This window comes from Pseudochaenichthys georgianus, chromosome 19 (assembly GCF_902827115.2).
Source record: "Pseudochaenichthys georgianus chromosome 19, fPseGeo1.2, whole genome shotgun sequence".
Taxonomy (NCBI): domain Eukaryota; kingdom Metazoa; phylum Chordata; class Actinopteri; order Perciformes; family Channichthyidae; genus Pseudochaenichthys; species Pseudochaenichthys georgianus.
In genome coordinates, this window is record NC_047521.1 from 17,098,456 (window position 1) to 17,126,427 (window position 27,972).

Below are 27,972 nucleotides of genomic sequence, written 5' to 3' on the forward strand. Positions count from 1 at the left end.
GCAGTTTGCTTTTAGGCCCAACGGTATACCGTTTTTCTCAGACGCGGAGGGATACTGACTTGTTGTGAAAAGGCACGTTCTATTTGACCGTTGTTTGATCGTGGAATCAAACATGCCTATTGAACAATCCGAGAGCTTGCTCACACCTATGTGTTATAGAATAAAGATTTTTTAATGAGTGACCTATATACGAGTCTTGACTAATGTTACAGTTAAGCGTTAAATCCTGTGCATTAGTAGTACTGTACATGGATAGAAAAACACAAGCAAATGGTTACATTAATGTAGTGTGTTAGCTGTTGGAACTAGGAAAGATCATCATGGTAATCCAAATGTTCAACCTCAGGGTGTAATGTAGAGGGTTTACTGAGTTCTACAAATACCCGGTACAAAGTCTCCCTCTTATCATTCACTTTCCAGCTCCTATAGACCCTGATAATAATGGTAAATACTAAACTGCAAAGCCTTTGAATGAGTAGGTACAAAAGACACGGTCACCCCCATGTGTTAGTCTAGACTTAGTCATTGTATGTTCTCCAAGATAAAGATACTTATTGCTTTACAATTTCCAGTCTTCAAATCTGGATCTGTGACTGCTGCTGCAATAATTGCATTAACCCACTGAGATCATTCAAGTTTTATTCTTGAGTTCTTATCTAAATCAAATAAGTTATAACTACTGTACATTAAGTGGACCAGACTTCAGTTTCCTGAACGATGCATAAGCTGGATGGTAAGTTGAATGACATCATGCTCTTAAAATCCTTATAATTGTTTCATGTTTGTCCTCAGGGAAAGGAAATCTACCAGAATGAGCATCTTCAAAAGTCACGGTGAGGGAAAAGACAACCCACTGATGCAGTATGTTCTCAACAACTCTATGAGAGAGCATCCAGCCCTGAAAAAACTGAGACTGGTAAGCACATCTCAGTATACTGAGTACGGATGTGTTCGGTCACAATTAAAGCACTTATATCATAAAATCATGTTTCACATAGGGGTGGGCGATATGACGATATATATCGTCGTGACGATATTAGGTCTCCACGATATGCTTTTCAGAGATATCGTCCTATCGTGATAAAAAAAAAAATAGCGGGAGGGGAAGAGGCTCTCCGTGCGCGGCGCAGGGGGCTATGACAGCGGATGGAGAGCCTCTTCCCCTCCTGCTCCCCCAGCCTCACCTACTGATTTTAATTTCACCATATATCAAGCCCGATCGATTTCACAATGTCAGCGCACCTCTGCTTTCGTTCAGGCCGAGTTGTTTGACACGCTCCCAAAGTCCCCGCCCCCTTTCTTTGCAGCGAGCAACCATAGGGCAGGCATTTCCTAAAGGGGCTCCTTATGAAAAGACTAGCAAACGGTGGAAAGACATAACTGACGCTGTGACGTTTTATGTTTTTCCCTTCAGTTATGCTAAAGTCTTTTATTACACTTCAAGTCTACTCTAAAGTTTACATTTTAATTGTTTGGCACTGACTTTTCCTCATTGATGTTTTATGTTTTACTTAGTTATGTTTTACCCTCCTTTTCATGTTTATTGATGTTCACTGCTCACTTGTTCATTCAGGGTTTCATTTCTGAAATAAAACCAGCTTGAAATGCTATTTTGGTCTGTTACTCCTTTTTGTTTTAGTTTCTGTTACCTTGTAGGTGCTTGTACTGTTAAGTAACTTGAAAAATAACCATAATAACCGACATGAAAAAATATCGTGATATATATATCGTCTATCGTGATACTGCCTGAAAATATCGTGATACATATTTTTCAATATCGCCCACCCCTAGTTTCACAACTGCTTATTGCTTTCAGAGGACAATGGAACACTCCTGGAACATCATGATGGTCGCCTGCGAGCAGTCGCAGTTCATGGCTAATATGGCAAAGCTTATTAAAACCAAGAAAGCATTAGAGATTGGTAAGGGCCTCAGACTTAACATCACACCTAGTCTCTGTAATGCATACATCTCTCAGGATTGATATTCAACAATCCTTAACATCTTCAGACTCCAGTAAAGTACCTTTTTAATGCACACAAGAAGCCAAGTTTCTAGGAGGAATTGGGTTGCTGCAGAGAATTACATTTATATTAGCTGTAAAGCAATTGAAATTTGTTTACATAAAGAAAAGCATATTGTGCATAAATGTCATTTCATGACCGCAACAAAGAAACTGGAGTTCATGTAATCACACTGCCTGTACAGAAACAGAATATAATAATTTACATTTTTTCCAAAAGTGTTAATTTTGTCCTTTCTGTCGTCATCCATTGTGCTGATTTGAGTGCCCTCTCATTGCAGGAGTATACACAGGTTACAAACACTAAGCATTGCACTGACTTTGCCCGATGATGGAGTTATTGTGGCATGTGATGTCAGCGAAGACTACACCAACATTGGCAAACCCTTCTGGAAAGAGGTACTGTTCACATCTATGTCAAAGCACTGTATTATGATAGAGTAAAGTATATGATTTGTAATACTGCTGTATTGTTCCTATATTGCAAAGTGCTGATCAGTGCAGAGGATTTTCTTACACCACAGGTAATAGATGGCAGCACTGTTTGATGCACTTTTGTGCATCTGCATGTGAAGCAGAATTCCTTCAGTATCTGTCAGTCTTTTGTGTGATAAAGGACAAATACTGAACCTGTCTGCCAAGTCATTTCATAATCATACACTCATCATGTTTTAAATGATTTAATCAACATCACCTTCAGAATTTAATTTCATGACTTTCAAGTTGGTCACAGTTAATAATTTCACTTTGACTTTTTTGTGAAATATCTGTTTACATGCTTGAACTTCGTATAGATTATTGTATTCTAGTGCATTTGGGATACTTAAGCTCATGTACAATATGTAAACATACAATCAGCTGTATCCAGTCCCATATCCCTCTGCCTGTATCTTATTTTGATTCATCCAGAAAAAAAAAAAATAGGTTATTGTAAACAATGTCATGCTTGTAAAACCATTGAAAAAAATAGAATAACTACATCATGCATGTACAAATATGTTCATGTACTGCATAAATAACCTTTCATCTGACAATGTATCCGCTGCACTCAGTTTTGAAATGATCCTTGTTCTTTTTCCAGGCTGGGGTCGAACAGAAAATTGATCTGCGCATACAGCCAGCTCTGAAAACTCTGGGTACATTGATACTTTTATTTGAATAACTTTAATTTGTCTGATATAACAAATAGGATGAATTGCATTTCACATTAATGACAGCTAATAATGGCTTAAAAGGTCATAAAGTTACTTTGCCAAACAACCAGTCTTCATCATTAGCTACAGTATTTTCTATAGCAAACCCAAAACAATTGCTTTAATAAAACTTGCCACCAACTGTTTTTCGCCTGCCCGCCACAGGGGGCAGTAAAGATCCCTGACAGTTTAGAGCAATTTAATAAAGCGAAAAAGAACCATACCACAACAATTAAAAACAACCGCAACGCAGGTGAGATTCACTTAAATAAAATTAAAAAATATGCAGCTAAACCTTTAGGTGAAAAATGCACAATGCAACTCCACCGTGTTTCTTAAATGGTTTCCCTCGCAATTGTGACAGTAAGTGTCACTATTTCAAGTGTAGAATCTTACAGCTGAAATCAATTTCCTTAATTACCATTTGACAATCAGGTCCAGATTGCGAGCAGCTGCGTTTTGGCTTAACATATTCATCTAAGCTAGTCAAATGCTAAGTAACACAGCTGGGGTTACCTGCAAATATAGCACATAGTTAGCTACCTGAATGTAGCATTTAATAGCATAAAACGGCTAAGGTTTACACTCACCTGGATTCCAATTGCAGGGTTTCCCACACATAGACTATACTTGGGCGGCCCGCCCAGGTATATTAACGGCCGCCCAAGTATATTTCGCGACCCATTTAGGTTTGTTTTTTTTATATATAATTTTTTAATAATTTTTTATTTTTATTCGTCCGTGACCACGACGCCATCTGCGATCGATTAACTTGTGGACAATGATCCCTCGCTCCCTTGCACTGATCTCGCCTCCTTCTGGCCTGTTAAGTGGCCTGCCTCACACAGGGTGACTGGCTGTCCACATGATGTGGCCTGCCGACATGGCCACTGTCATACAGATCATAAATCAAAGCCCTTGATTGGTCTCTGTGTCATTCATGCTCGGGATAACCTCAGCTCAGGTGAGGTAAAGGACTCTTGAGTGTTTAGATAGTTAACTTAGTCTAAGTTCTCAGTGGGTCTCAAACAGTGTGGTCACCATTTATGTAAACACATATTTCCATTTGAGAGGGTAGTGATTGATCTAATGGATAGCGAGGTGGGCTGAAGATTGGAAGGCTGTGAGTTCAAATCCCGCGAGGAACACCACCACTAGTGTGCCCTTGAGTAAGTCAATTAGCCCTTAGTTACTCCAGGGAGAATGTCCCTGTTATCGGTCATTATAAGTCGCTTTGGATAAAAGCGTCAGCTAAATGAAATGTAATGTGATTAGTAAAATATGCATGAATAAATAAATAAAAAGTTAACTGGGTGAAAAAAGGTAAGATACACTTTTAAAACTTGTTGAGAGAAAACTAGTCTTTGCTGCTGCCTCAAAGAGGAGGAGATGAGGGAGACAGGAGAGGCTGATTCAGGAGCACAGACACACTCACAACTATAAATGAACCAAAAATAAATTAATAAACAAGTTTCAGTGTTTTTTTCATATTGGAAATGGTATGGTATTGGTTATGGCCATGATTTTATGATTATTGAAATGTATACAGTTCTGTTTAATATAGGTGTTTCCATAGATCTAGTCTCTTTATTTCCCCCTCAAAATGCACCATTGATGCATTTAACTCCAAAATAAAATCTTACCGGGGGGGCATGCCCCTGGACCCCCATAGAGGATTTGAAGTCGACCCCCACTAAAAATCACATGGATAGGTTCCTAAATACATTTTTTTTTTTTTTTTTAAAAGTAACCCATTTCCATGTGTGGGTAGTAGATTTAAACTATAGGGCTATCATTATGGGCCCTGCCTGTACCTGTTCACTCTGCCATCGTGTGAAGGGTCTGCTAACAAGTGACCAACAGAAAGGTTAATGTTGTTGCACGTCACCTATACTGGTTACTTTAGTAACCAGTATATGTAATGATTACTATGCCTGGCCAGTAAGCAATAATATTTTTCATATAGTTTCATTATAATGTTAACTTGACTTGTAATTTATGTTCTCTTTTATTTATTTCAGATGATCTCTTGTCAGATGGCCAGGCTGAAACATTTGACTTTGCCTTCATCGATGCAGACAAAGTAAACTACGAGAACTACTACGAAAAATCTCTGCAGCTGTTGAGGAAAGGGGGCGTCATCGCCATCGACAATGTAGGGCCTTCACAAAGACATTAAATTGGAGTAGGATATTTGCAGACCGCTAATCCTCTAAACCTGTTTATTTATTTTTTCTGCAGGTGTTGTGGGGGGAAAGGTAGTGAATCCATCTCCTGACGACCAAGACACTGTGGCTATCGACAAGCTGAACAAGAAGTTGCACCGAGACGCTCGCATCAACCTGAGTATGCTAACCATAGGAGATGGGCTCACACTAGCTATAAAACTATAGAAAGACGTCTGATGAATACAATGATTCATAGGTAGTGGGCATTACCTCTAGAACACTGCATATCCTTTTTATGGGACATGTTGTGGAAGCTGGCGCATGTATTACTTCATAATCTGTATAGCTTAATAATTTGTTACGTTACGAGACAGCATTTCAGTTAAATTACATTTGTATTTCAATAAATAATCTCCATGCCACTTGTTTTAGTTTCATTGTTAAACTAAATTGTCTTTATAACCATATTCCCACTATTATTTTCAAATAACAGGAGGCAATGAAGGTTGATTTCAGGAATTTATTGCAAAGGTTAGACACACGCCAACACACAAACAGCTTCCTGATTTGTGTCACAGTCCTCATAAATGGGAAAGAAATGTTTGAAGATTCACAAGATATTCTTTCACTCGAGCCACACTGAGGAAAAGAAAATCCATTTAGCATTGTCTCGCAAACTAAAAAGCAGCTTTAGGTAGCAGAGGTCTCAAACTCATCACACAGCAGCACAATTAAGCCTCTAGAGATAAGTGATCTCAGCCACTAAATTGGCTGAGATTTTGATAAGCATATTTATTTGGGAGTTAAACTTCCAACTTATAGAACAGCACTACTAAAATATAAATAAAATGTGCAAATAAAACAGAGGAGAAAGAGTTGTGAATAAATATGTATTCTACTGTGCAAATTAACATCTCAGATATACATCACACATCAGCAACATAAGTTTGTTTTCTGAAACCATACCTGAACATAATGCACCTAGTGGAGGATATATTGGCAGAAGGCGTAAGTGATAAACACATGTAATTGAAACATGACTAGTAAGGTGTACCACATTAAAAAAGAGGCTGGTGGAAAGGGTTCCATTCTAACAGTGATAGAGAACTGGGCCTTCTTTTAGTTTTGGCTTCGACTCTAATATTTCTCTTCTTCAAAATGGAGAAGCAGGTCCTCATGCCTCCAGCTCCAGGCCCAGACCAACTTTGTGACCACACAGCATTGATGCTCTTCCCATCCACGAGTGCCGAGAGGATCAGTTTCATACCTGACAGAAAAATGAAATGCATAGATATTTGTAATTCACTGAAAAGAGGTCTATTGTGTTTTATTATTGTATAATGGGATGGTCCTTACCAGGCCGAAGGGTCTGAGTGTATCCAATTCCCACCAAACTGGCATTATTCACCTTAGCCTAGAGAAAAGCAATTAAAATCACTTATCCAATATTAAGAGTGTTCAGATAGCACTTGATATAATCGGATGTACTTCAAATGTATGCAAGCAACAAAAGAACAAAGGAAAAATATGTACATTTACAAAATGTCCTATCAAGCTTCTTTTTTTTGTACATGTCTGAGACACCCTGCTGTCAAAAATGGTGGGAAATAACTTCCTTTGGGAATAAAAGGCGACACTTACAGATATGGAGGAACTGGAGTCTAACTGGTATTTTGCAGCAATTCCAAAGCGAGTGCCGTTGCTTCCTGCTTTCCAGGCGAGATTCACAGCAGTCTCCAAGTTGTCGTTAACCTTCTGGAAAATGGATCCACCAAACCTCTGAACCATCATTTCTGAGTGGTAAAAATAGCAGAAAATTGCACCATCAGTTGCATGTCAGGATTTTTTTCAAACCTTTTCCTCTCACAAATAACCTCATGATCAATACACATGAAAGCTATTTGTAAGTTATTCATTAAGCTTGGTTCAAATATTTGTTGTAAAAAATGACTTACACATTGGTGTGGAGCTGGAAGTCTCCGGTCTTGTAACCAACAGAAAAGTTACTCTGGGTCATCTTTGATTTGGCTGAGTCAAAGGTCATCTGGTAGCCAGCCAGCCAGCCCTCGTAGCCGGCCACTCCAGATCCATGGATGGTAGGTCCAGCGAAATCCAGATCCACATCAACACCAACATTAACGTATTCCCCTTTTGTAAGCCGTCTTGACCTTGCCGCTCTTCTTGCTGCAAAATAATTTAAAAACAAAAGTGAGGAAGTGAACAAAAGCTGTTCTTTACACAATGATTGTACGTCATGATATTACAACAAACATAACAGCTTACCCAGTATTTGGTGAAAATGTAGTGTCAAAAGTGAGTTTCAGTCCTTTGGTGATCTACAAAAGAGATAAGTCAATCAGTCTCATTCATTTCAGGGGTTTTGCATTAGTAGGATGATCAGCAACATAGCAGAGTTTTTAATGTACCTGATCCTCAACACAGATCTCAGTGCCAAGTGTGTTTTCTGTGGTCCACTTCTCTGTGAACGTCAGCCCGTACTCAGCCCACTTGTACTTGGTTTCCAGGGTTCCGGTGACCTTGCTGGTGTCTACATTGGATGAGCCGGACGTTTTGAACTCCTAAAGTGTAATAAAAGAGGGCATTAATGCTACTTGCAGACAGTAAAAACAGTACGAGTCAAATACAAATATTGTCAGAGATGTTAATATCAGCTGAAATTAATGTTTAAACATAAACACACAACATGAAAATTATTCTAAAATATTTCACCATTACCAAAATATGTACTAAATCAGCACTTGCCAGTGCTCTCTGATAGACAAATAATGTTTCTCAATGACCTTGAATTCATTTCTGGCAGTTTTGAACGCTACTTTCGTGATACTTAAGAGGCCAACATTTACGTTGATAACGGTAGATCTGTGATAATCTCAAATCAGCTTAAAATACCTGCTATGCATTATTGTATATTAATAGCAACAGTTAAACTCACCACTCCACTTGTAGACTTTGTCTTCACATCAAGCTTAACCAGTCCAAAACCTGCAAAGAAAAATTACAGTGAGAAACTACTTACTGGGCCGACCTGTCCTCTAAGGCAGGGGTTCCCAACCTTTTTTCTCAAGAGCCCCCCTAAATGACTCCTGTTGGAAGTTGCGACAATCATGTATTGCCTTACAATTATATGTAAAAAAAAAAGTCTAAATATGATATTTGGCCTCAAATCATCTGAGGCCTGGCACCCCCCCTGCGATATTTGGCGCCCCCCAGGTTGGGAACCACTGCTCTAAGGGTCTATAAATACACATGTATGAAATGGTCTTTTATCTTGCTTTCACTTACCATATCCCTTATTGAAAATGTCCTTTGCTGATTTTCCAAGATCTGCATATGTTGGAGGAACTGCCATTTTGCCTATCACAAAAAGAAACATTTCAGAAGGTGTTATTGGTGAAAAAGGACTCTAAATGTACTCATGTATTCAAACATATGTGTATAGAAATGTCAGAAGAACTGCATCTGTAAACCGTTAACGGATTGTGTCACATGACAAAATATATTGCAAGGAGCCAATAGTTCTAAATTATTATTCCTTATTTTTCCTATCAATATTTATATAAATACAGCAGAAAAAAAACCTAAATCTGAAGAAAAAGTGTCCTGTGTATATAGTATGGATTTGGAGTCAGCAAATCCCATGATATTAAAGCTTTTGAAATAAACGGAATTGACCTTCTAATACAATATTTATGTTATGAAAACCAATTTATGACACATCATCAGCAATAAAAAAAAAACATTAGTATAAAATCCATTATTATGAGCAAGAAAGTATTACAAATTAACATTGGTTTTATATATTCAGTCTATGGTTTTGTGTCCCTACAAAGGTTATTTATTAATGGTCCCTTAGTACAACCCTGTGGTTAAGACGAGCAATGGCTAGGATGTGAGCTAACTGTCCTCTATCTGCTGAGTATAGAGTGATTGTCTGCCAACAGTCTAACTAAAAACTAACTCTACCAAGGACTTTCAATAGTTACACTGCCACTGCCACTGCCAAACACCTGCCCCACCTGACCCACGGTCTCCATTACTCTTAGATTATCACGTCCTCTTCTTCATTGTCAAGGTTAGGCCGGTGGCTAGCAACTGTCTGCTTACAGTAAGCAGGTACACGACGGTAACGTAGGGCTAAAGGCGTGTCAGCATACCACGCAAAAGACCATGTTATGTATCTTTACCATTACAATTCTGCATAAATATGTTAAAAATAGCAAAGCACCTGTTTTCAGAGTAACATTCGCAATAACATGATTTTGACACTTTGCCCGAAATACATTTTCAGGGGAAATTGAGGTTCTCGTTTTCTTTAAAATATAAATTAAAAGAAACATTACACTGGTGTCTGCTAAAGTATTTTTGAAGCAGTTTCAACACACGAGGGGGGTAGGGGGTGTTGTCTAGCTAGCAAATGGGACGATTGATAAATACGTTGCCGATATTTAAACAAACTACAACATTAGGAAGCTCAGTAAGTATACGGCCTATTACTTACCGAGTATTACTGTTGTCGCTGATTTTGCTATCAACTTGTGAAATGGGAAAAGCAGCAGGGACCGGCCGGTGTGTGTAGGACGATATGGAGGAGACACCGCAACAAACAACCTGCTGACCTCGGAGCCGAAGGACCCGCATAGGTGTTTATCTTGTGCCTGTCTGAAATCGAAAAGAGAAGAAGATTTCGTTATTTTCGGACAGTTGATTTGGTATAATATTAAATTGTTTGGCAACAGCAATCATGATTCTTGTCGACTGTAAAATACGTATTTTGTCATGCCATACGTAATTTTTCCAGCACACCGGCAAGTGTAAGACCTCTAAATCACCATGGTTACCAATTCGTTAATTAGCTTTTGAACTACTTGCTTTTCTTCGTTCTTGAACTATAAAGGAAAAATAAATCGTTATATCAGGAAAAAAAATTAAAAAAATAACAATTACAGTGACTACTTCAGAAAAACATGTCTTTGTCAAAAAGAGAAATGGTACCTTATGTAGGCCTAACCCTGTTGTCCAAATGCTTGGATTCCAGCTTCATACATTTGAGAACCCTGACACATATAGAGTTGTGGAAAAAGTGAAACATTTGAGGGACGTCATCTTTGGCTTTAGGTAACACTAAACATGTTTCACTATTCATATTAAGTAAGAAAACAATAAATTGTAGGCCTCCCTGAAACTAACACAATATGTATCTCCCCTTTATTAAACTTGTTTCAAAGACTTCTAATATGTCCACTAGAGATCTAGGGCTTTGTGTTGGATAAAATGTACATTAAACATTAACTTTCTGTAGTTTAACAATCTATTAAACTCTGCTGATGACTAATCACATCAATATTTGTATACTGCATTCATTATGTGGTTGTGCAGTGAATGAGATAAAAGAAACAAGAAAATGGACTTTGATTTCAACTCTTTAATGATGGAAATGACTGACTGTGACATGAAACAAGTATTGTGGCTTTGCGTGAGCATTAAAACAGAGCAGCATCATTCCTCGATTCCTGTGTTATAGACTGTCAACTCCATTGAGAAATACAATGTTTTTAACATGCTGTAATGACCACATCAATTACAATATGTCTCTTAATACAGTGGCAGGTTTCACTCAATTAGATGTAGAGGCCTATCTAAATCAACATAACACTCAAAAAGCACATTGTGTTTCAAATAAATACATAGTTAAGAGCAACTGTAAACCTATTTCTCCATGTGCATGTTGCTGTAACACTGTATATGAAATATAAAAATACCTATCGACGGTTACAAAATGAAATAAATTAATATTAACAGGTACATACAAATTTGAGGATCATTTGTAAATTACTACATTTTAAGGTAAAGGATGTTAATCATCTACACTTTATGATTTAAAAAAGCACTATACAACTATCTCACATTAAAAAAAATGCAACATTTCTACACAGAGAAATCTATCATAACACTCAAGGTAATTGGCAATTGGAATTATATTTAAGACAACTGGAAATACATCTTTGATTCCATGATTTTGGCTGAAATTATCATACTTTTAACAAACTGTATCTTTTATTAAGCCATGGATTAGTGTGTCAACACTTAGTAACATTATCGAAAACGTAAGCATTATTTTAAGGAATGACAAAGACTTCCAAACAACGGCATGTAGCATCTGTTTCTCAAAATGATGAACAATATTTTTGCTATACAGGAAAAAGCAACAGTGTAATGTCTTACTGAATATTGCTTCAACATAGAGTTTTGTTTTGATTAATTATAAAGTTAGAGGTTAGACAAAATGTTAGATCCTAACCTTGAAATGATCAGGGATTTTAATTGCGCAGAAAATGGCCTACTGCTGTGAAAGATTAGGTACACGAATGCCTGAGAATTTCTTGAAGCGGCTTCCTTTTATCATGTGCTATCAAAATACTCTAACAGGCTTAAGAGTTAGTCTTTAAGTTGGGAGGTACTTAAAAATGCATAAAAATGACATCCCTTTAGAGGAGAAATAAGAAACTAATACATTAGACACATCCTCTCTGTGTTCACCCTCAAAAAAAAAAGCTGAGTTTTGATGGGGCTTTTAAGAAATTCTGTCAGATTTGAGTTTGATCTGACTTAAAGGTGACAGACAAGTAGAAGAAGGTTAGAAGATAAACCCTAGTATCCCATCAGGCCTCGGTGCTAACAGGATCACAACAGTGTTTTGTTCTCTTTGTTGATGAAGACATCACACACCGCCTCAGTTGGCAACTTCATAAAGCAGACTAAACAGCACAGGCTAAGCAGCGTCTGACAGAACCGCTGCACCCGCTCATTTTCCAATAAACTTCCGAATCACAGTAGGTCTAGTGAAGGGCCAACAGTACTCGTTGGGGACGGGCCCGTTGACGTTGCACTCAAAGAAGGAGAACATGGGGAACCAGATGCGAGCTCTTCGACTCTGCTGGTAGGCCCGGGTGTTGGCCAGAGTGTGGTAGTACAGGAAGAGTCTGGTCGTGATGTAGAACGCTATGAACACGTCGATGGAGTAGTGTTCGTGTGCAGCCAAGATGAAGAAGATGCCAAAGAGATTTAAGACCCATGACAGTGTATGAATAAAGTTCCAGCTTCGGGGAGTGTCTGTATGAGAAATTAGAAGAAAGAACGGTTTAAGATACATTTTTATGTTGCTGTTTGGAGTCTTACTACATTATCAACAAATCTATCATGTCCTATGTAGACAGATTATTTCTGACCAGGTAAAACAGAGAAAGGCTAGTTATAAGTTATAATATTAATTGTAATACCAGTGAAGGACACTGGACGGCAACAAAAGTGCAATGTTCCCAAATATGGTTACAATGTTTCTTCTTCATGATTTAGTAGTTAAACCTTCTGATGTGACAGTTTTTAACAGCTCATATTTTATCAGCTTATATATATATATATATAGATATTTTTAAATCAGGGTAAAAAACTTCAAATTGTCTAGAATTTCTGCTTTAAAAAACATCAAGCCTTCAATTTAGACTTTCCGTTAATTCAGACATCCAATAAAAACTATAAAGCCACATTTTAACGCAATACGTTTTAGGTGTTAAAAGTATTCGTAACCCAATGAGTAGCAGACACACATCTCGTCTAGAGCTTTAAAATGACCTAAGGCTTCACTTTGGTCTTTAATCAACCAAGTTAAGTTATTGTGAGTTAATATCTGTTATCCGTGTCCATTTTAAAAATGTTGACAGTTTAGAGGACTTCTGAGAAGTAGTTTGGACTTAAAAGCTACTCACACTCTGTGACAAAGAAGTTGAGCAGAGTGATGACCACAGTGTGCCCGCTGAACATGTAGTCACCACATGTATGCACGCCTGTCAGGGTCATCCCAAATCCGCTCCAGATTGCCACAGCTCGCTGCAGTTTGGCCCACGTGTCACCATACATCTAGATGGAGAAAAGTGAAAATATCAGTGCAGTGAGCTTTCAAAGAGGCAGCATTTTACATAGAGTAGCCAGAACATGCATTATGTATTACCTTTCCTGAGCATTGCAGGTGCTGCCCTGGCACAGACAGGGAGGTGACAAACATGGTGACGCAACGCAGCATGAACACTGTTCCCATGAGGCTGCACATGCGCCGCAAGAGGATGGACCTAAAAGCCGGGTGACATAGTTAGCTTCCATAGCATTGATTTAAGGGACACACTTTAGGCATCCGAAAGGAATATCACTGTGGTGGTGTAAAATGTGCACGGATATAAAAGTACTCTACCTGTGTTTATGGAGCAGCAGAACCAGCAACCAGATATTACACAGGATCACCCCGCATGCTTCAGCCATGGCAAAGGCCCAAGGTATTCTAGGCACACTGTAAAAAAGTAAAAATGGTTAAGGTTGAAATATTTAAGTACACTTAAGCTGCAACTGCCTTTAACGTGTTTTATAATGCCAAAAGACATTTCCCTGAAATCAGTTCCCCCTTAATAAACATCAAACGCTTAAAGCTGTTCATAAACAATGGGTCACACTGTAAAGTAGGTCACTTTTAAAAACACTCAAATGTTCTCTTTGCACCAAAGTAAACCCCTGAGGAATATGTGAGGACAATTATAGAAACTTGCTTCAAGGAAGTAGGGCAATTATAATGTCCACCATCTGCTGTGATACCCTGATTTATATGTATTTGATTCACTTTCTCTATGGCATTTCACAGCTGACAAATCTTTTTTTTTTTAAGGCTTCTCATTGCACCAAGTCAGGTAAAACCTCTTAGTAGTCAAACACCCACCTGTCTAGGAAAATATCTGGCAGTGGAGGGTATGTGCGCATGTCAGGCACCCTCTCATGTACTATAACCATGACAAAGGATGTGAACCCAAACACGAACACCACATAAATGGAGCTTAGCGCCGTCTTCCAGTACTCAGGATCCAGGCGCCTTGGCTGCTGCTTGTACTTTCCATTAGTGTACTGGTGATACTCCTCTCCCACTGGTGCTGTGTCAGTGCTGTCACAGTCTCTGGTTGGATCCCCGTTACAGAGCCAGTCCAAACTACCTCCAGACCCTGTGGGAGAGTGGCCATCAAAGGGAAGACCCAGCTCCTCCAACACTTCAATATTCTGTTTCTGTAGTTTGCGTATGGACACCATCAGCCGCTTGATGTCCCCCAGCACTTTGAGCTCCAGAGGTGGTGAGCGGAGGTCGTACTCGCTGAGGGCGAGCAGACTGGTGCCGTCCAGCCGGTGCTTGTTGCACAGCAGGTCCACATAGTCACAGAATCCCTCTTCTTTCAGCCACTTGGCGACGTGTTTTGGCGTCCAGCGACGGACACTCAGTTGGTTCATTGCCTCCTCACTCTGAAGGCTGGAGAAAAAAACAATATCATAATAATCAGACAGAAAACAGCTTAACTTTGAAACAAATCTCTATGTCAGGTTTAAAACTAATTCTTAGCTACATATCCCAACTTTGGATAAGTGTGCAAATAAATAGTGATAGTCTGTGTTTAGTGTCCTGTCTGTCTGTAACTTTGTGTGGTAGTGTCACCACTGAACATGTCTCTCTTGAAAATGAGACCTTGGGTCTCAATGAGATTTTAGACCTGTATAAATAAAGGCTAAATTAAAAAAACAAGGCAAACACTGACAAGAATTTAGCACACACCCTAGAATCTAGGTGAAGGAGCAGACTACTCCTAAGGGCCAGATATTGACTTGTACTTTTGTGATAGTTAAGAAAAATTACTTGTTCCGAATCCTTTTATTATTACTATGGAATAAAGACTAAAAGGAGTCATTTTAGTTTAAGCTTCACCTTGGTGTCAGTCGAAACACCCTGTTGAAGTCTGTTCCAGTAATGCCTAGATTAATATATTAAAACAGATAGCTCGTCTTATTTAATGGTTTCATGATATGATGGAACTGCGCCTCCATGCAAAAGCAGCAACACGTAGACAGTATCTTTGTCCAGCACCCAACACCCACCTGCACTAACCCACATCACTGGCTATTTATAAGGTGCGGTCAGGAGCTAATTCTAATAACCTCTGTCAGTATCTAGTCAGATAACTAGCCGAACTGCTGGTGGTTGACCGTGAAAGTTACAGCAAACATACCCGAGGTAGACATACAACCAAACAGACCTTTTTATTCATGACAACAAATAATCCCAAACAGGCTAATTCAGCACTAGCTAACGTTAGCTAGCCATCTATATTAGCTAGCTTAATCAACGCGCTCACTCACCGGACTGAGATGTGACAGAAGACGATACCTTATTTATTCAGCTATTTAGCTAAATGGGATCTAACAAGAATCTGAATAAAACATAGTAGCCTTTGCTCCAAAAACATGGGCTTGTTGGAAATCATTTCGGCCCAGCTTCGCGCTGGTTAGCACAGCACTGTTGACACACGGCGGTAATGTCCAGTGTAGCTGCGCACGTAAAATCAGCTACACGGGGTTTGGCTCATGCTGTCCAACAGTGACACCCTCTGGTGAAAATAAGCTACTTTATTGTGTTTATTTTGCAGGAGAGTTATATTTATGATGTCAAGAAATTAAGTCTTTGTGCATTAAGTACACACATTCAATATTAGAGATATAAAGGTCCAAGGTTTCCTACCATTTAGATTTAGAAGATGGGTCACTGATACAAATTTAGATCAGGGACATCGGACACACACCTGTCCTTGTCAGTAGCAGCATAGTAACGTCTTAGCTGAAAATAAATGTCGGGAGAGAATAAATCATACAAATTGGTAGAGACTAGAGTATGTTGTTATGCAGTCAACTCTGAGCAATGTTCCGGAAAGTAATGCCGTTTCCCCTGCTACTCCATCTGTGAAAGACTTGGTGAAGGTTTTATTTGGAGGAAAAAGGTTTGGCAATCATGTGGATGAAGTTTGGCCTAACCTGTTCATTGGTGATATGTAAGTTTAAATATTCCTATTCCAAAACACAAGTAATTCTAGAGTTGTGTGATGCTTGTTGTGTTTCTTGATATAATAGTTTCTTCTGTCCACAGGTCAGTGGCCAATGATCGCTACAGTCTGTGGAAGCTGGGAATCACTCATGTTCTGAATGCAGCTCATGGGAAGATGCACTGTCAGGGGAGTCATGACTTCTATGGCTCCTCTGTTGAATATTATGGAGTGCCTGCAGATGACTCACCATCCTTTGACCTATCTCACTATTTATTTCCCTCTGCTGAGTATATTCAGAGTGCACTTGACACAGCTGGTGGTAAATATCATGTTGCTTCTTGTCAGTCAGTTTTATCTGAGGCATCTCTACAAGTCAGATACTCTAGTATCAGTTTGTACTTAAGGTTTATTGTCTTATGTTTTTTCTTTCTCCACAGCTCGGGTTTTTGTCCACTGTGCAGTTGGAGTGAGCAGGTCGGCCTCCCTCGTCCTGGCCTACCTTATGATCCACCAGAATTACACCCTGCTAGAGGCCATCAATAAGGTCAAAGAGCACAGATGGATTTTTCCAAACACAGGATTCCTCAAACAGCTTCGTGCTTTGGATATGAAAACACGCAAATCATCATGAGCAATCCTTTGTACTGCAAAAACTAATAATTGTTTCTAAATTACAGAGACTCAAACACTTGTTTTCCTCAAGACAAATAAAGAATTGCACTTCTGCCAGTAGAGGGAGATACTGTATGTCGACCTCAGTCAGTTTGTTTCAAGAATATGGCTCAAATCTTTTGCCCCTGGTGCTGCGTTTAATGCGAATCATGCTGCTTGTCCACACGTTTTTGACTCTTATATTATAATATTATATAATTAATATTATAATGTATTCATCTCATTCACCTTGGGCAAAATCCATTTTAAGACAGGCTAATTTGACTAATTTAACCTTTGTTCTATGTTCATAAAAATGGACTTTCTCTACCTTTGTGTTGTCTGTTCATTCAAACGTTGACTTTATAATGCAATGTAATTAGCTGTTACTAGATCTAAAACATACCTTTGCCTGAATGTTCAGTTTCATTATCATCTCAACTTCTGTCTTGTGTTTCCAGTGGTTGACTGGTTATTTTGTTATTCCAATTTTATGTAATGGAGTCAAATGCTGAAAAACATGTTATACTAAATATGTCTTCTAAGAACATACAGTGATCTGCATCTTGATCTCATCAGAATCCTGCATTTACTAGAAGGAATGGATTACATGTTAATATACTGTACATATTAGGTGGGATATGGTCCCACCACACACTCCCCTGATGCATCAATAAGCAGATGTAGCATGTTGAATAATCAATCAATAACTATCTCCAGGTCAAAAAGACCCAGAGACATTTATTGACTGATTCTGTATACAAGTACAGACTTTCCACAACACATCAATTTACATTCTACATACAGTTCATGACCCTGAATGAAAAGGGGTCATTATATTTCATGGAGGTTAATTATGTTTTTCTTAAATGTAAAAGCTGGAATGAGTGAAATTGACCTGCAACATAATAGGAGGGTTAACAGAGAAGCTTTGTGAGGGCTGTTTGAAGTCATGTGTAGCCAGCGGCAACGCTTAATTTTCTTCCTCTTCAGCCAATTTGCTCTCACAAGATATTTATGTCAGAGCAGTAAACTAGCTGCATCAAGCTGTTGCAGTATATCTGTTCCATAAATGCAGAATTCAAGTGGACTTCCTGCCATCCTGTATAAGCAATGCACTTAAACATTGTGTCCATAATTGCATCCAATTATCACTGCTTTATGGAATGATTCATCTCTGTTTGAGCCTTATTAAATTAGAGTCCCACAGCCGTGTGAAAAGCTGAACTCCGGCTGCTCTGTGTGTTGTGCTGCCCTCTGTACGAGTAAGACTACACTCTAGGTTAAGCACTAAATTGGGTAACTGTCCAGTGACAGCAGATAAACGCCTGCTCGTACAGATCATACCGAGCCAGAGCTGACGGGAACTGCTTTGAAACCACAAACATTTGGACCAGTTATCGATACAAGATTTGGGAATTGAACTTAAAATGTCAAACTTGAAAGGCAAGAGAGAAGAATATCTTAGTGTGAAGGATCTGCAGAAGGTTTTGGACTCATGCAAACTGCATCTTAGTCAAGTTGATGAAGTCTGGCCGAACATCTACATAGGGAATCTGTAAGTATACATTTTATTTCAAACTTAATGAGTAGTGAAACCTGTAAGTTGTCATTTTAAACAGCCATGATCTTTTACATAACTCCTGCAAATGATTGAGTTAAAAAACATTGTGCTGTGAAGCTTAGCATTCACATACGTCTTGAACCTCTCTCTGTCTCTTTGTGTTGTTAGGGCAGTAGCCCAAAACAAGACATCCTTGCAGAAATTAGGTATTACTCATGTATTAAACGCTGCTCACTCCAAGCGAGGCAGCATAGGGAACCAAAGCTTTTATGGCAACGACTTTGTGTATTGTGGCATTCCAGCAGATGACTCGACGCACTTTGATCTGGATGTTTACTTCAACCCTGCTGCTGATTTCATTCATAAAGCTCTGAAGACACATGATGGTAAGACTCTTCTTTGTTCACAATAATTGTTTTTATATTGCACAGTGAATGGTATTTCTTTAACATTTAAAAAATACTGAATAGTATTTTATTTTTACATGTCTGCATGTTTAATTTCCCTCCCTAAACCCAGTATAAACCCATCCACTCAAGTTCTCCCATCATGCCATCCCTTCAATGTCACCTGTCACCACAATGTAACACATCTTGTAAAGGAATGCAAATGTGTTTTCAGCCAGCAGTAGTAATAAGGGTCTTACCTTGCAGAATGTAAGTCTATAATGTGACCATGGCTCCTTTCAAATAAGCTATCAGGCAGAGGACAAGTTGGGATTAAAGAGACAGTCGGGCCCAGCCTGCAAAGGGACCTTACATGAACAAAGGCGATGAATTGTAGGCACTATTTTTAGCTCAAAGCAGGAAAAAAAGAAAGGCCACAGCTTGAGACGGGAAGTCATGTATGATATTAATAAGACTGAGGCCTTTCTGTAATCTGTCTTCTACACACTCCCTCTCCCTTCATCTTGTCTGTTCTTCAGGGAAAGTTCTGGTGCACTGCATCATGGGAATGAGCAGGTCATCGACCTTGGTGTTAGCGTACCTCATGATCTACCATCAACTCCCGCTCAAGCGAGCTTTGCAGAAATTGATCCAAAAGAGAGCAATCTACCCCAACAGGAATTTCCTGGCTTTGCTGTTGGATCTCGATCTTCAGCTGACAAGAAAGGAGAAAACGTGTCAGATCCTGTAATCAACAAGAGTTTACCCTTTCAGTCCCACAGAAGCAGCCCGGTGCCTAGGGATAGGGATGCCTGACTGATTTCAGACTGAAATATATTGTCATGAAATTTGTTTTAACTGTATTAACAGTGATATAGCCTGTTGGCATGTCACCTGGGACATCTGCAAACATAACATTGAACTACACCTGACTACAATACTCTGCCCGAAGTGTTTACATGGGCACATATTAACATGTCAGTGAAGGGAGTGAGTACAACGTGTCTCAATTAGCTGCATTAGCTTCTCAAGGTACCGCTACCATGGTAAAGGACTTTCTCTTTCTATTTTGCAGTTTTATTTACAAATACAGAATGTCTTAACAAAATGACAGTTGAAAAATTAATTGACCAGTGTGTGGATTTAGTGAAATATAGAGCGTTATTTGAAATATCTTCCACCCACCCTTCCACGTGAACGGCCCACTCTAGAGCCACAGCTTGGTTCTGTGCTTTTATAGAAACATGGCGGTGCAACATGGCAGACTCTGTGGCGGGGAACACTGGCTTTGTTGATACAGTATGAAGGGCTGATGCTAATGAAAACACAACATTTGTTATTATTTTAGCTGTTTATACACTTTTTGTAAATGTAATTACGAATTATGTTCCATTTCCTCTATCTATTACACACTGGTCATAATGTAAGGCAAAGTGAAAATACACAAAGACAAATTCATGCTAATGATAAGGATTCTTTGTGAGTATATTATGTCTTTCAGTTACCTCTCATTCTTGTAAGATCTTTTTCTTCAGCACTTCACTTTGTGTTACGGCAGAATGGACCAAATGTCTTGTGGGAAATGTTTTACAAAGCAGAGTTATTTTTGTAAACTCTGTAAACGACTCATTGTTCTGCAATTCAACATTCAAACTCGAAATTGAATCAGTCTACAGACCAACTTCTCATTGTTCACAGTATAATATTACTTAGTGTATTCATCAAGCTATTTGAGCTGATCATCACTGAACATCACACGGTTTCAAATCCTTTGAATCTCCATGAACCAATCCTTAGAAACATTGGAAAACTCACTTACAAAAAGGTACACTGTGCATCTGCTTTATAGCAGTGGTTGCTACCTCCAATTATCTCTAAACCTTAAAATACCACACACATACTACACACATATACGGCATCGTTGAGTTGCTGAGTTGCACATTTAATTCCAATATATATGTTTTAGCTATGGATATTCTATGTGGGTACAAGTAAATGTATACAATACTGTTAGGATTTGTTGCAAAGAATAAACCTTACATCATACATCTTTTTTAATTATTTGTATATTATTTTCATTTTTCAACTTTTGTGTAATTCTTTGGTGCTTCAGACAAGACTGAGTGTTGTTCTAAGTGTCAACCTTTAAGATTTGTTTCTGTTTTATTTACTAAATGTCTATATATAAAGTAAAAGAGAAAATCCTGACTTTACCAAATGTCCATATGTTGATTTAAACACATTTCACTGTAAACTCAGCATATGATCTAATTCTCTTGCTGTTAAAAAAGCAATGTCCTATCCTCCCTCTTGTGTTGGAAGCTCGGATAACCTTAAAGGAATGCAGAAGATGATGCCAGAATTATTTTGGGCTGAGATTCAGATGTTAAAATAGCATAAAAATGTTGCAGGGTACATTACCAAGGAAAACGCAGACAGTTGTGCTGTCGACCTACATGTTGCTCTTGCCGAGAGACATTGGAAAGCAACGTTTCCAGCCAAGGCAAGTGTACGCTAACAATATGTTGTTACAAATGTGTTGCAGATAAAAGTCCTTAAAAGAAATATGTATTCAAATGTATTGATTTAGACTAGTCTATACCTTTGTATGAAGGTATACATGTTTATGAAGCACTTTAATACATGAGGATGTACTGTACGGTATTGCCTGATGGATTATTACACTTTCTTCTTTTATTAATTTGCTCACAAATCCAGACGAGGCACATCCAAAAGGCTAAAGAGGGAAGTGTAATACATAAAAAACACCAAGAAGAGGCCCGGAGGAGGTAAAAAGCCATTTTTATTTGCCCTCCATGTTAACCGTGGGCACTTTCCCATACATAGCATCTTTAATTACACAGAAGTAGAGCAAGAAGGACAGGTTAGCCTAAGGGGGAGGCTATGAAAGCAGCGCTGCAGCTCAACATGTGCACCAGGGAAATCAGTTCTCTGCCCTGACTGTGGGAGGGAGGGAAGGGTTGTACTTATAGATCAATGAGGAGAAAGAAGAGCCTCGAGGTACTCCGGGCACATGTTGTATTTGTGCAAAAACACACTTTGCTCTGCCTTTAACACTCACTCACTCATATGCATGGAGTACACGCTGGGTAAGATGCAGCTTTTCTTGCAAAAAACGTGACACACTGTGCACATGCAGAGAAAAAGATACAGCTATTGTGAAGTTTGAGTCCATATGTGATGGCAGCTTTACAAAAGGTCACTGAAACAGATTTGGTCTCAGCGACTCATCCCTGTGGACACGACAATAAGTCTCCAAACCCTGAGAGCCACATTACGTCTCCACACACCAGCAGAATGCTAATAGGAAGCTACGCTGCCATGGGTTTCTTTACTATTACAATGCATACACGTCGCTGTACGTCCTCAGCCTGGAGCAGAATCACACAGCTAACTAAATGGATGCTAATGTATACAGTATGCATAAATCCAACAAGCCCAGTGTGTAAATTGTAAATGCACAGGTTGGACTTGCCTGCAGGAAATGAAAAGCTGTTTATTGGCCTTCAATGTCAATTTTCTCTATCTCTTGAGGTAAATAAGCCCACATAAGTGCTACTGAACTGTAGATAAAATAATGAGAGCGGCATAAGGTCATCCTACAATGATGTGTTCTTTTGGTCCTTTGCGGCTGTGGAGTGCATTTATTGGCATAATTACATTCTATATTTAAAGGTGATAAGCTTGTTTGCCTGATGTTCTATTCACTGTAATTCCCCCATTGTATTTCTCTTTCAGTCTTACCGCCCTTCAATAAAGCCTATTAGTGGTGTTATTAAGCCTTCAAAGAGAATCAGATGTTGTCTGAAACTATAAGTTCCGCATTTCCTTAGACTTTAGGTGAGTAAAGCATACTTTCCGAGCCTTTTGATGACTTTTCAGCTTGTTATTATGCTTTCCAGCACCGGCCAGATTTGTTGCGTTAACAAATAGCTGCTTTAACTCCAAGTTAAACTCAATCAGAACGTTGTATGTGACACTTCTATGCGACAGGTTGTAAAAGCAGAACTATCCCCAGACATGCCCAGAGGCTTCAGCTGCCCTGAGGGGGCAGACGACAGGTATGAGACCCCCCCGGTAACAGAGCTCCAGAGACTGATGTGGACAAAGAAAGGGACCAGCAGCCATCTGGATAAAGTTCAGCCCAGGATATATATTGGAGACATGTGAGACCAAGCATACTAAAAATGGTTATATAAATTGTTTCTAACTATGAAAGGGTTTCAAAACTCTAAAACAATTAAAAAAATAACATTTGAGTGGAAGAGCAGCATCAATATTTGTTATTAACAATGGACTGCAATGGAAATGCGACTCGTTTAACATTGATAATGAACAATGGCCCTTTACGCTATGGTGTTTTTATTGGATGTTTCTGCCGTCCCCGATAAGAAGGTATGATAAATGTCTTATTTTTCATATAACGATAGTAGCTACTGAATGTTTCCCAGGTTTTGACCCCATGTGTAAATAAACGATCCCATTGTAAGCATTTACCAATGTGATGTTTTCGTTGTTTGTTTTTAATATGCTAAACACTAGCTGTGTTTAGCATATTGGCTAAACTGTTGCCTTGCTGACCCAATGCATGTTAACACGGTCTTATAAACTTTAGACTACATGCTTAATATTACTGAAGTTGCTTACTTTACACAAATTAGTCGTGGAAGTACTGCTAGCAAATGACATGTGTCTCGGGTTTTTCTGTCACCCCAAATATACTGGAGGGGAAATTCATTTAGTTTGTGGCGTGAAAGAACAGGGAAAAATACAATCTTCCAATTTAGGTCCAAAGGATGCTCTTTGAAATGATAAACCCTTCTTTCCCTTATCAGCACTGACAGACAATTGTGCTTTTCCCCCTTAGGTATGCAGCCAAAGACAAGAGGAAACTCCTGGCTCACCACATCACCCATGTTCTTAATGCTGCTGATGGGAAGTTTAATGTGAACACGGGCCACAGCTTCTACAGTGACACCAACATCACTTATCACGGAGTGGTCGCTTTTGACATGCCATACTTTGACTTGAGTCCCTTTTTCTACCCAGCGGCCAATTTCATCAAGAACGCTTTGAGCTCGCCTACAGGTAAGAAGCAATCACTAGACTCGTGATATCTCTACACTGAGTTTGGGGGAGACGTCTTTTTCTGCAAGACAAAGTACAGAAACATTTATCAGTCAATTCCCATTACAGCAGTCCCCAGTTGTGTTAGTCATTAAAATGCAAATCAAACACTAAACATAATATCAAGCTAATATCTTTCCCCCACGGTAATCTTCTCATAAACTCAGACCTTAGCCAGGAAAATTGGTTTTAAATGGATTGCCCTGGTAATTTGTAAGCAACACTTTTATTGGACATGGAAATTACACAATTATGTTTGTGGCCTGTGCTAGCCTGGCCTGTTATGCAAAGCGAAGTCGGTATCTGACATGACAGTAATAACATGAGGCCTCCTCATTCACATGCTGGCTGATCGGGGGCTCCAGTGTGTGGCGGGCCCTACAGTAATCCCCGGAAGAAATACACAGACGCCAAGAGTCAAGACAGTTCAATTACACGCTCCTATGCGCCCTAATCCTCAACCCCGATAAGGAAGCAGGGATGACTGTTTGTAGAAACATTTGTTGCAACATTGTTGAAAACTTTTAGTCGGGAGTTAGAAGTACTCCTCTCTGTGATGTGCATGGTTTTTAATCCACAAAGGAGTTACAAATTAGACAGTTCGAATAAAGTTCACCACAATAATCCCGTCATTGCATGGTTGTTAATACAGACATGGAGCTGGTAGACAGGATGAACTGTGGTCTGATCAACAGGAAGGGATGCTCAGTTTGTTGGTTTCCGTGCAGGTCAAGTGTTTGTCCACTGTGCGATGGGTCTGAGCCGCTCGTCCACCTTGGTCCTGGCATACCTGATTATCCACGAGAACATGACGTTGGTGGACGCCATCAGAGCTGTCAGCGCCAACAGGCACATCTCACCGAACAATGGTTTTCTGGAGCAGCTTCGAGAGCTGGACAAAAAGCTGCACTACCAGGGACCAGCGAGGAGCTCCAGTGCCTACGGGCGGACTTGAGGGCAAATCCATCCATCCAGTTGAATGACTTTTTTTTTGTTTGAAGTACAATGAAGATATGAATGTAAACCAAGGTGTAATGTGTTTTTTTTGTAAAACGATTTCCATTTTTTTGTGAAGAAATTAAAGTTACTTACAATACATTAAAGGCCTTCATTTAATAGTAACTAAAAGAAAAAGTGAGGTGATCCTAAAAAATAATATTGTCTGTGTCGACACAGCTTTAATATAATCCTAAAAGCACATACAAGGGCTGTGAAGTTACAAAAGGTGACATACTACTTCTTGATACATTCAACAGGTCTAAGGAAAGAGCAGCTACTGAAAGGACTTAACTGTGAGATCAACTGTCATCAAAGAAGACAATGTTCAACATGTGAGACTCTGTGGATAAGAGACCTTCAAGAAATAGTTAAACATTTTGGGCAATATTCTCTTGAGCTTTCATGCTGGGAGATATGAGAAGATGGAACACTTTTCTTTCTGTGTGCTAAATATGCTAAACTAGAGCCAGGAGGGTTTAGCTCATTTGTTTAATCTGTACACAAACATGAATGGGTTTCTCATTAACTCTCAGAACAAGTCAAACAATTCTCAAAAAGCTCTGACAACAATTGGAAATGTTAACATCAATAATTCTATGACAAATGGCAATCTAATCTGCGGTAAACATAATGGTCAGTGATGTTTGCCTAACTCGGAGCTACTGTCCAGAAATAGAAAAGGCATTCTTTGAGGGGTTTCAGCACAACTTCAGTCTCCATGACCATTATAATAAGGAAATATGTCACCAAATGTTTTTTAATAGTTTTTGGATAATTAGGCAGTGGGTGAATTCCTTAAATCCATAAATAAAATCATAAAAATAACACCAGCATTATTAATGATCTGAAATAAGAAACAAGTTGATGTGGTATGAACTGACTCAATCTTCCTCAACATGTTTTGAATCCCTGACACTATTACAACTGTAATCACTGCTGTGGTTAAAGTTGTCACAACACAAGCAGCATGGCTTCTGTCACAGCCTTCTGAGGAATAAATAGTCCACACTGCTCCTGCTGCCCAGACTCTGGCATCTTCAGCTGTCACGTTCCAGCGGGGCTCAGCCTCTAAACAACACTGATACTCTGCTCAGATGGAAAACAGAGCGAGCTGCTCCAATAAGGTCAGAGTTTACTGTGGTTCCTTTCCAAATGTCTGCAGGAAAGAAAAACTAGCAGAACAGCAGAACAGAACTTCTCAAATTCTCCATCCAGGAACATCAAGTATTTGGGGAAGTTATCCAACTGTTTTGTAAGTGTTGAGCTGAATATCATTTGTGATAATTATACGACAACAATCAAGTGAAATACGCAGATATGAGCCCAGAGGAGGAGTCGGAGTATCAGACACCGCCCACCTGCGATCTGCTCTGCCTTCTGCTGAAGAACAGACGCCCCACCGGAGCTGTCAACGAGGTTTGGCCCAACCTCTACATCGGAGACGCGTAAGTGACATTCTCACTTCAGGGCCCCGCTGCAATATGGTGATCTGATTGTGAAAGTGTTGCTGCAAACAAGCATGTATTTGGCTAACTCATGGGACAAATATAAAACCTGTACATTTGAGTCACCAGTGATGCATTTGCAAACATACGCTCAGAGAGCTGGCCAGAAAAATTTCTAAAGGCAGTATTCCCCGTATCATGTCTTGTGTTGTTTAACAGGGCTACAGCGCAGCATAAAACCCGGTTAGTGGATCTGGGAATTACACACGTGGTGAATGCTGCAGATGGCCCCCAGCACATTGACACGGGGCCATGTTTCTACAAAGACACCAACATACAGTATCATGGAGTGGAAGCAACAGACTGTAAAGATTTTGACTTGAGCCCATTCTTCACAGAGACGGCTGATTTCATTCATGGAGCTCTGAGTCAGAGAGGTAGGCCTAGCATTTGAGCCACAGGAAACAGATTTGCACATTACGTGAGGGGTGTAAATCTGCACCAAATGTTGTGGTATAAAAATGTAACCAGATGCTTCTTCAAGCTGGAAATCTGATTGTAACGCCAAATACATCCTATTAATTATTAACCAAAAATTCAGAAATTGTGAGCAAAAAAATGAAATGACTCAGCTGCTGCCTGAGAACGTGTATGAAAGTCCTCATGGATATCTAACTTAAGTGCATGTAAAGGTGTCCAAAAAGTACATTTGTGACTAATTGAGGAGATTGCTAACTCTCTTTATCATCATGAAGACATTCTCAGCCAGGCATTTTTTTATGTATTAACTTTAATTAAATAACTATCACCTATTGTATTTCAGGAAATAATTTTTTTTGCACCAACATCTATAAGAATTTTTTTTTAAATTCTATAAATTAAGCAACTTAAAAAAATGTCTGTAATATGTTTTATATTTTACAAGCGTATAGTCAGTTTTTCTCAACCTTCTAACTCTTGTGTTCTTGTTACACCCCTGGCCTGCACTATGAAAATATAAACAAAAGCTAAAACGTCCCTTATAATGAATCACATTCTGTATGTATGTACAATATTTAAGGTGCTCTTGTCTCTTGCAGGTAAGGTGCTCGTCCACTGTGCTCGAGGAATCAGCCGCTCTGCGACCTTAGCGCTGGCCTACCTCCTGATCAGAGAGAGACTCAGCCTGGTGGAGGCTGTGGAGGCTGTTCGGAGGCACAGGAACATCCTGCCTAATGTCGGATTTCTGAATCAGCTCCGTCACTTGGACTCTTCCTTGGCTCTGCAGAGGAAAACAACAAAATGTCAAGCAATTGAGAAATAAACTTGTTTCTAATTACATGTTGATACAGAAAGAAAAAAATGTTTTCATATTGTTCACAAATTATTTAAAACCCCTGGCTGTCTTCAGTGTCAGGAGAAATACATCAGATAAACCCAGCACTGTAAGGCATGCATTTTAAAGTCGTCAGCAAAAATGTAAAGTATACATGAGTTAAG

General features: G+C 39.2%; 6 protein-coding genes across 11 annotated transcripts in view; 4 read left to right on the forward strand and 2 right to left on the reverse strand.

The window, feature by feature from the left end:
• The window catches only part of LOC117464538 (catechol O-methyltransferase domain-containing protein 1-like), an 11,207-nt gene extending 5,401 nt beyond the window's left edge, over window positions 1-5,806 (forward strand). Inside the window, 8 exon segments of the mRNA XM_071206855.1 lie at window positions 799-916; window positions 1,817-1,922; window positions 2,305-2,319; window positions 2,322-2,422; window positions 3,105-3,159; window positions 5,238-5,371; window positions 5,458-5,464; window positions 5,467-5,806. Of these exon segments, the coding sequence (XP_071062956.1) occupies window positions 799-916; window positions 1,817-1,922; window positions 2,305-2,319; window positions 2,322-2,422; window positions 3,105-3,159; window positions 5,238-5,371; window positions 5,458-5,464; window positions 5,467-5,609 (679 nt within the window). The 3' untranslated portion in view covers window positions 5,610-5,806.
• Window positions 5,807-6,464: 658 nt separating this feature from the next.
• Window positions 6,465-10,039, reverse strand: LOC117464537 (voltage-dependent anion-selective channel protein 2-like). The gene is given in 12 exon segments (XM_034107040.2): window positions 6,465-6,600; window positions 6,602-6,651; window positions 6,741-6,798; window positions 7,026-7,160; window positions 7,162-7,177; window positions 7,340-7,536; window positions 7,538-7,568; window positions 7,668-7,720; window positions 7,811-7,963; window positions 8,338-8,387; window positions 8,688-8,759; window positions 9,904-10,039. Coding segments are annotated over 11 exon segments (852 nt in total). The 5' UTR covers window positions 8,755-8,759; window positions 9,904-10,039; the 3' UTR covers window positions 6,465-6,558.
• Window positions 10,040-10,812: 773 nt separating this feature from the next.
• LOC117464522 (sphingomyelin synthase-related protein 1-like) lies at window positions 10,813-27,699 on the reverse strand. The gene is given in 10 exon segments (XM_034107000.2): window positions 10,813-12,515; window positions 13,169-13,319; window positions 13,411-13,528; window positions 13,648-13,743; window positions 14,164-14,739; window positions 19,162-19,232; window positions 19,234-19,269; window positions 19,503-19,610; window positions 26,477-26,478; window positions 27,654-27,699. Coding segments are annotated over 10 exon segments (1,512 nt in total). The 3' UTR covers window positions 10,813-12,207.
• On the forward strand, window positions 16,031-17,222 carry LOC117464521 (dual specificity protein phosphatase 13A-like). The gene is made up of 3 exons (XM_034106998.2): window positions 16,031-16,306; window positions 16,402-16,619; window positions 16,738-17,222. Exons 1-3 carry the CDS (start codon window positions 16,158-16,160, stop codon window positions 16,929-16,931), a joined length of 561 nt encoding a protein of 186 aa, XP_033962889.1. The 5' UTR covers window positions 16,031-16,157; the 3' UTR covers window positions 16,932-17,222.
• Window positions 21,332-25,202, forward strand: LOC117464519 (dual specificity protein phosphatase 13B-like). Of its 6 annotated transcripts, none has more exons than XM_071206836.1 (6): window positions 21,332-21,404; window positions 21,620-21,690; window positions 22,661-22,762; window positions 22,916-23,088; window positions 23,790-24,010; window positions 24,778-25,199. In XM_071206836.1, the coding sequence occupies exons 4-6, from the start codon at window positions 22,943-22,945 to the stop codon at window positions 25,002-25,004; spliced, it is 594 nt and encodes a 197-aa protein (XP_071062937.1). In that variant the 5' UTR covers window positions 21,332-21,404; window positions 21,620-21,690; window positions 22,661-22,762; window positions 22,916-22,942; the 3' UTR covers window positions 25,005-25,199. The 6 variants fall into 6 exon arrangements, with proteins under 6 accessions (XP_071062937.1, XP_071062938.1, XP_071062940.1 ...); XM_071206837.1 differs by having other exon boundaries at window positions 22,941-23,088; XM_034106992.2 differs by having other exon boundaries at window positions 21,371-21,410.
• LOC117464520 (dual specificity phosphatase 29-like) lies at window positions 26,184-27,817 on the forward strand. Its single transcript, XM_034106997.2, has 3 exons — window positions 26,184-26,493; window positions 26,713-26,930; window positions 27,573-27,817. Exons 1-3 carry the CDS (start codon window positions 26,366-26,368, stop codon window positions 27,794-27,796), a joined length of 570 nt encoding a protein of 189 aa, XP_033962888.1. The 5' UTR covers window positions 26,184-26,365; the 3' UTR covers window positions 27,797-27,817.
• Window positions 27,818-27,972: the final 155 nt, after the last annotated feature.

Bases quoted from the DNA above. Each gene is read 5' to 3' on its own strand.
- LOC117464521 (XM_034106998.2), top strand. From the start codon at position 16,158: ATGCAGTCAACTCTGAGCAATGTTCCGGAAAGTAATGCCGTTTCCCCT. The intron at 16,307-16,401 runs GTAAGTTTAAAT...TTCTGTCCACAG, and splicing joins AACCTGTTCATTGGTGATAT to GTCAGTGGCCAATGATCGCT. The intron at 16,620-16,737 runs GTAAATATCATG...CTTTCTCCACAG, and splicing joins TGCACTTGACACAGCTGGTG to CTCGGGTTTTTGTCCACTGT.
- LOC117464519 (XM_071206839.1), top strand. From the start codon at position 22,943: ATGCCCAGAGGCTTCAGCTGCCCTGAGGGGGCAGACGACAGGTATGAG. The intron at 23,089-23,789 runs GTGAGACCAAGC...TTTCCCCCTTAG, and splicing joins AGGATATATATTGGAGACAT to GTATGCAGCCAAAGACAAGA. The intron at 24,011-24,777 runs GTAAGAAGCAAT...GTTTCCGTGCAG, and splicing joins CGCTTTGAGCTCGCCTACAG to GTCAAGTGTTTGTCCACTGT.
- LOC117464520 (XM_034106997.2), top strand. From the start codon at position 26,366: ATGAGCCCAGAGGAGGAGTCGGAGTATCAGACACCGCCCACCTGCGAT. The intron at 26,494-26,712 runs GTAAGTGACATT...GTTGTTTAACAG, and splicing joins AACCTCTACATCGGAGACGC to GGCTACAGCGCAGCATAAAA. The intron at 26,931-27,572 runs GTAGGCCTAGCA...TGTCTCTTGCAG, and splicing joins TGGAGCTCTGAGTCAGAGAG to GTAAGGTGCTCGTCCACTGT.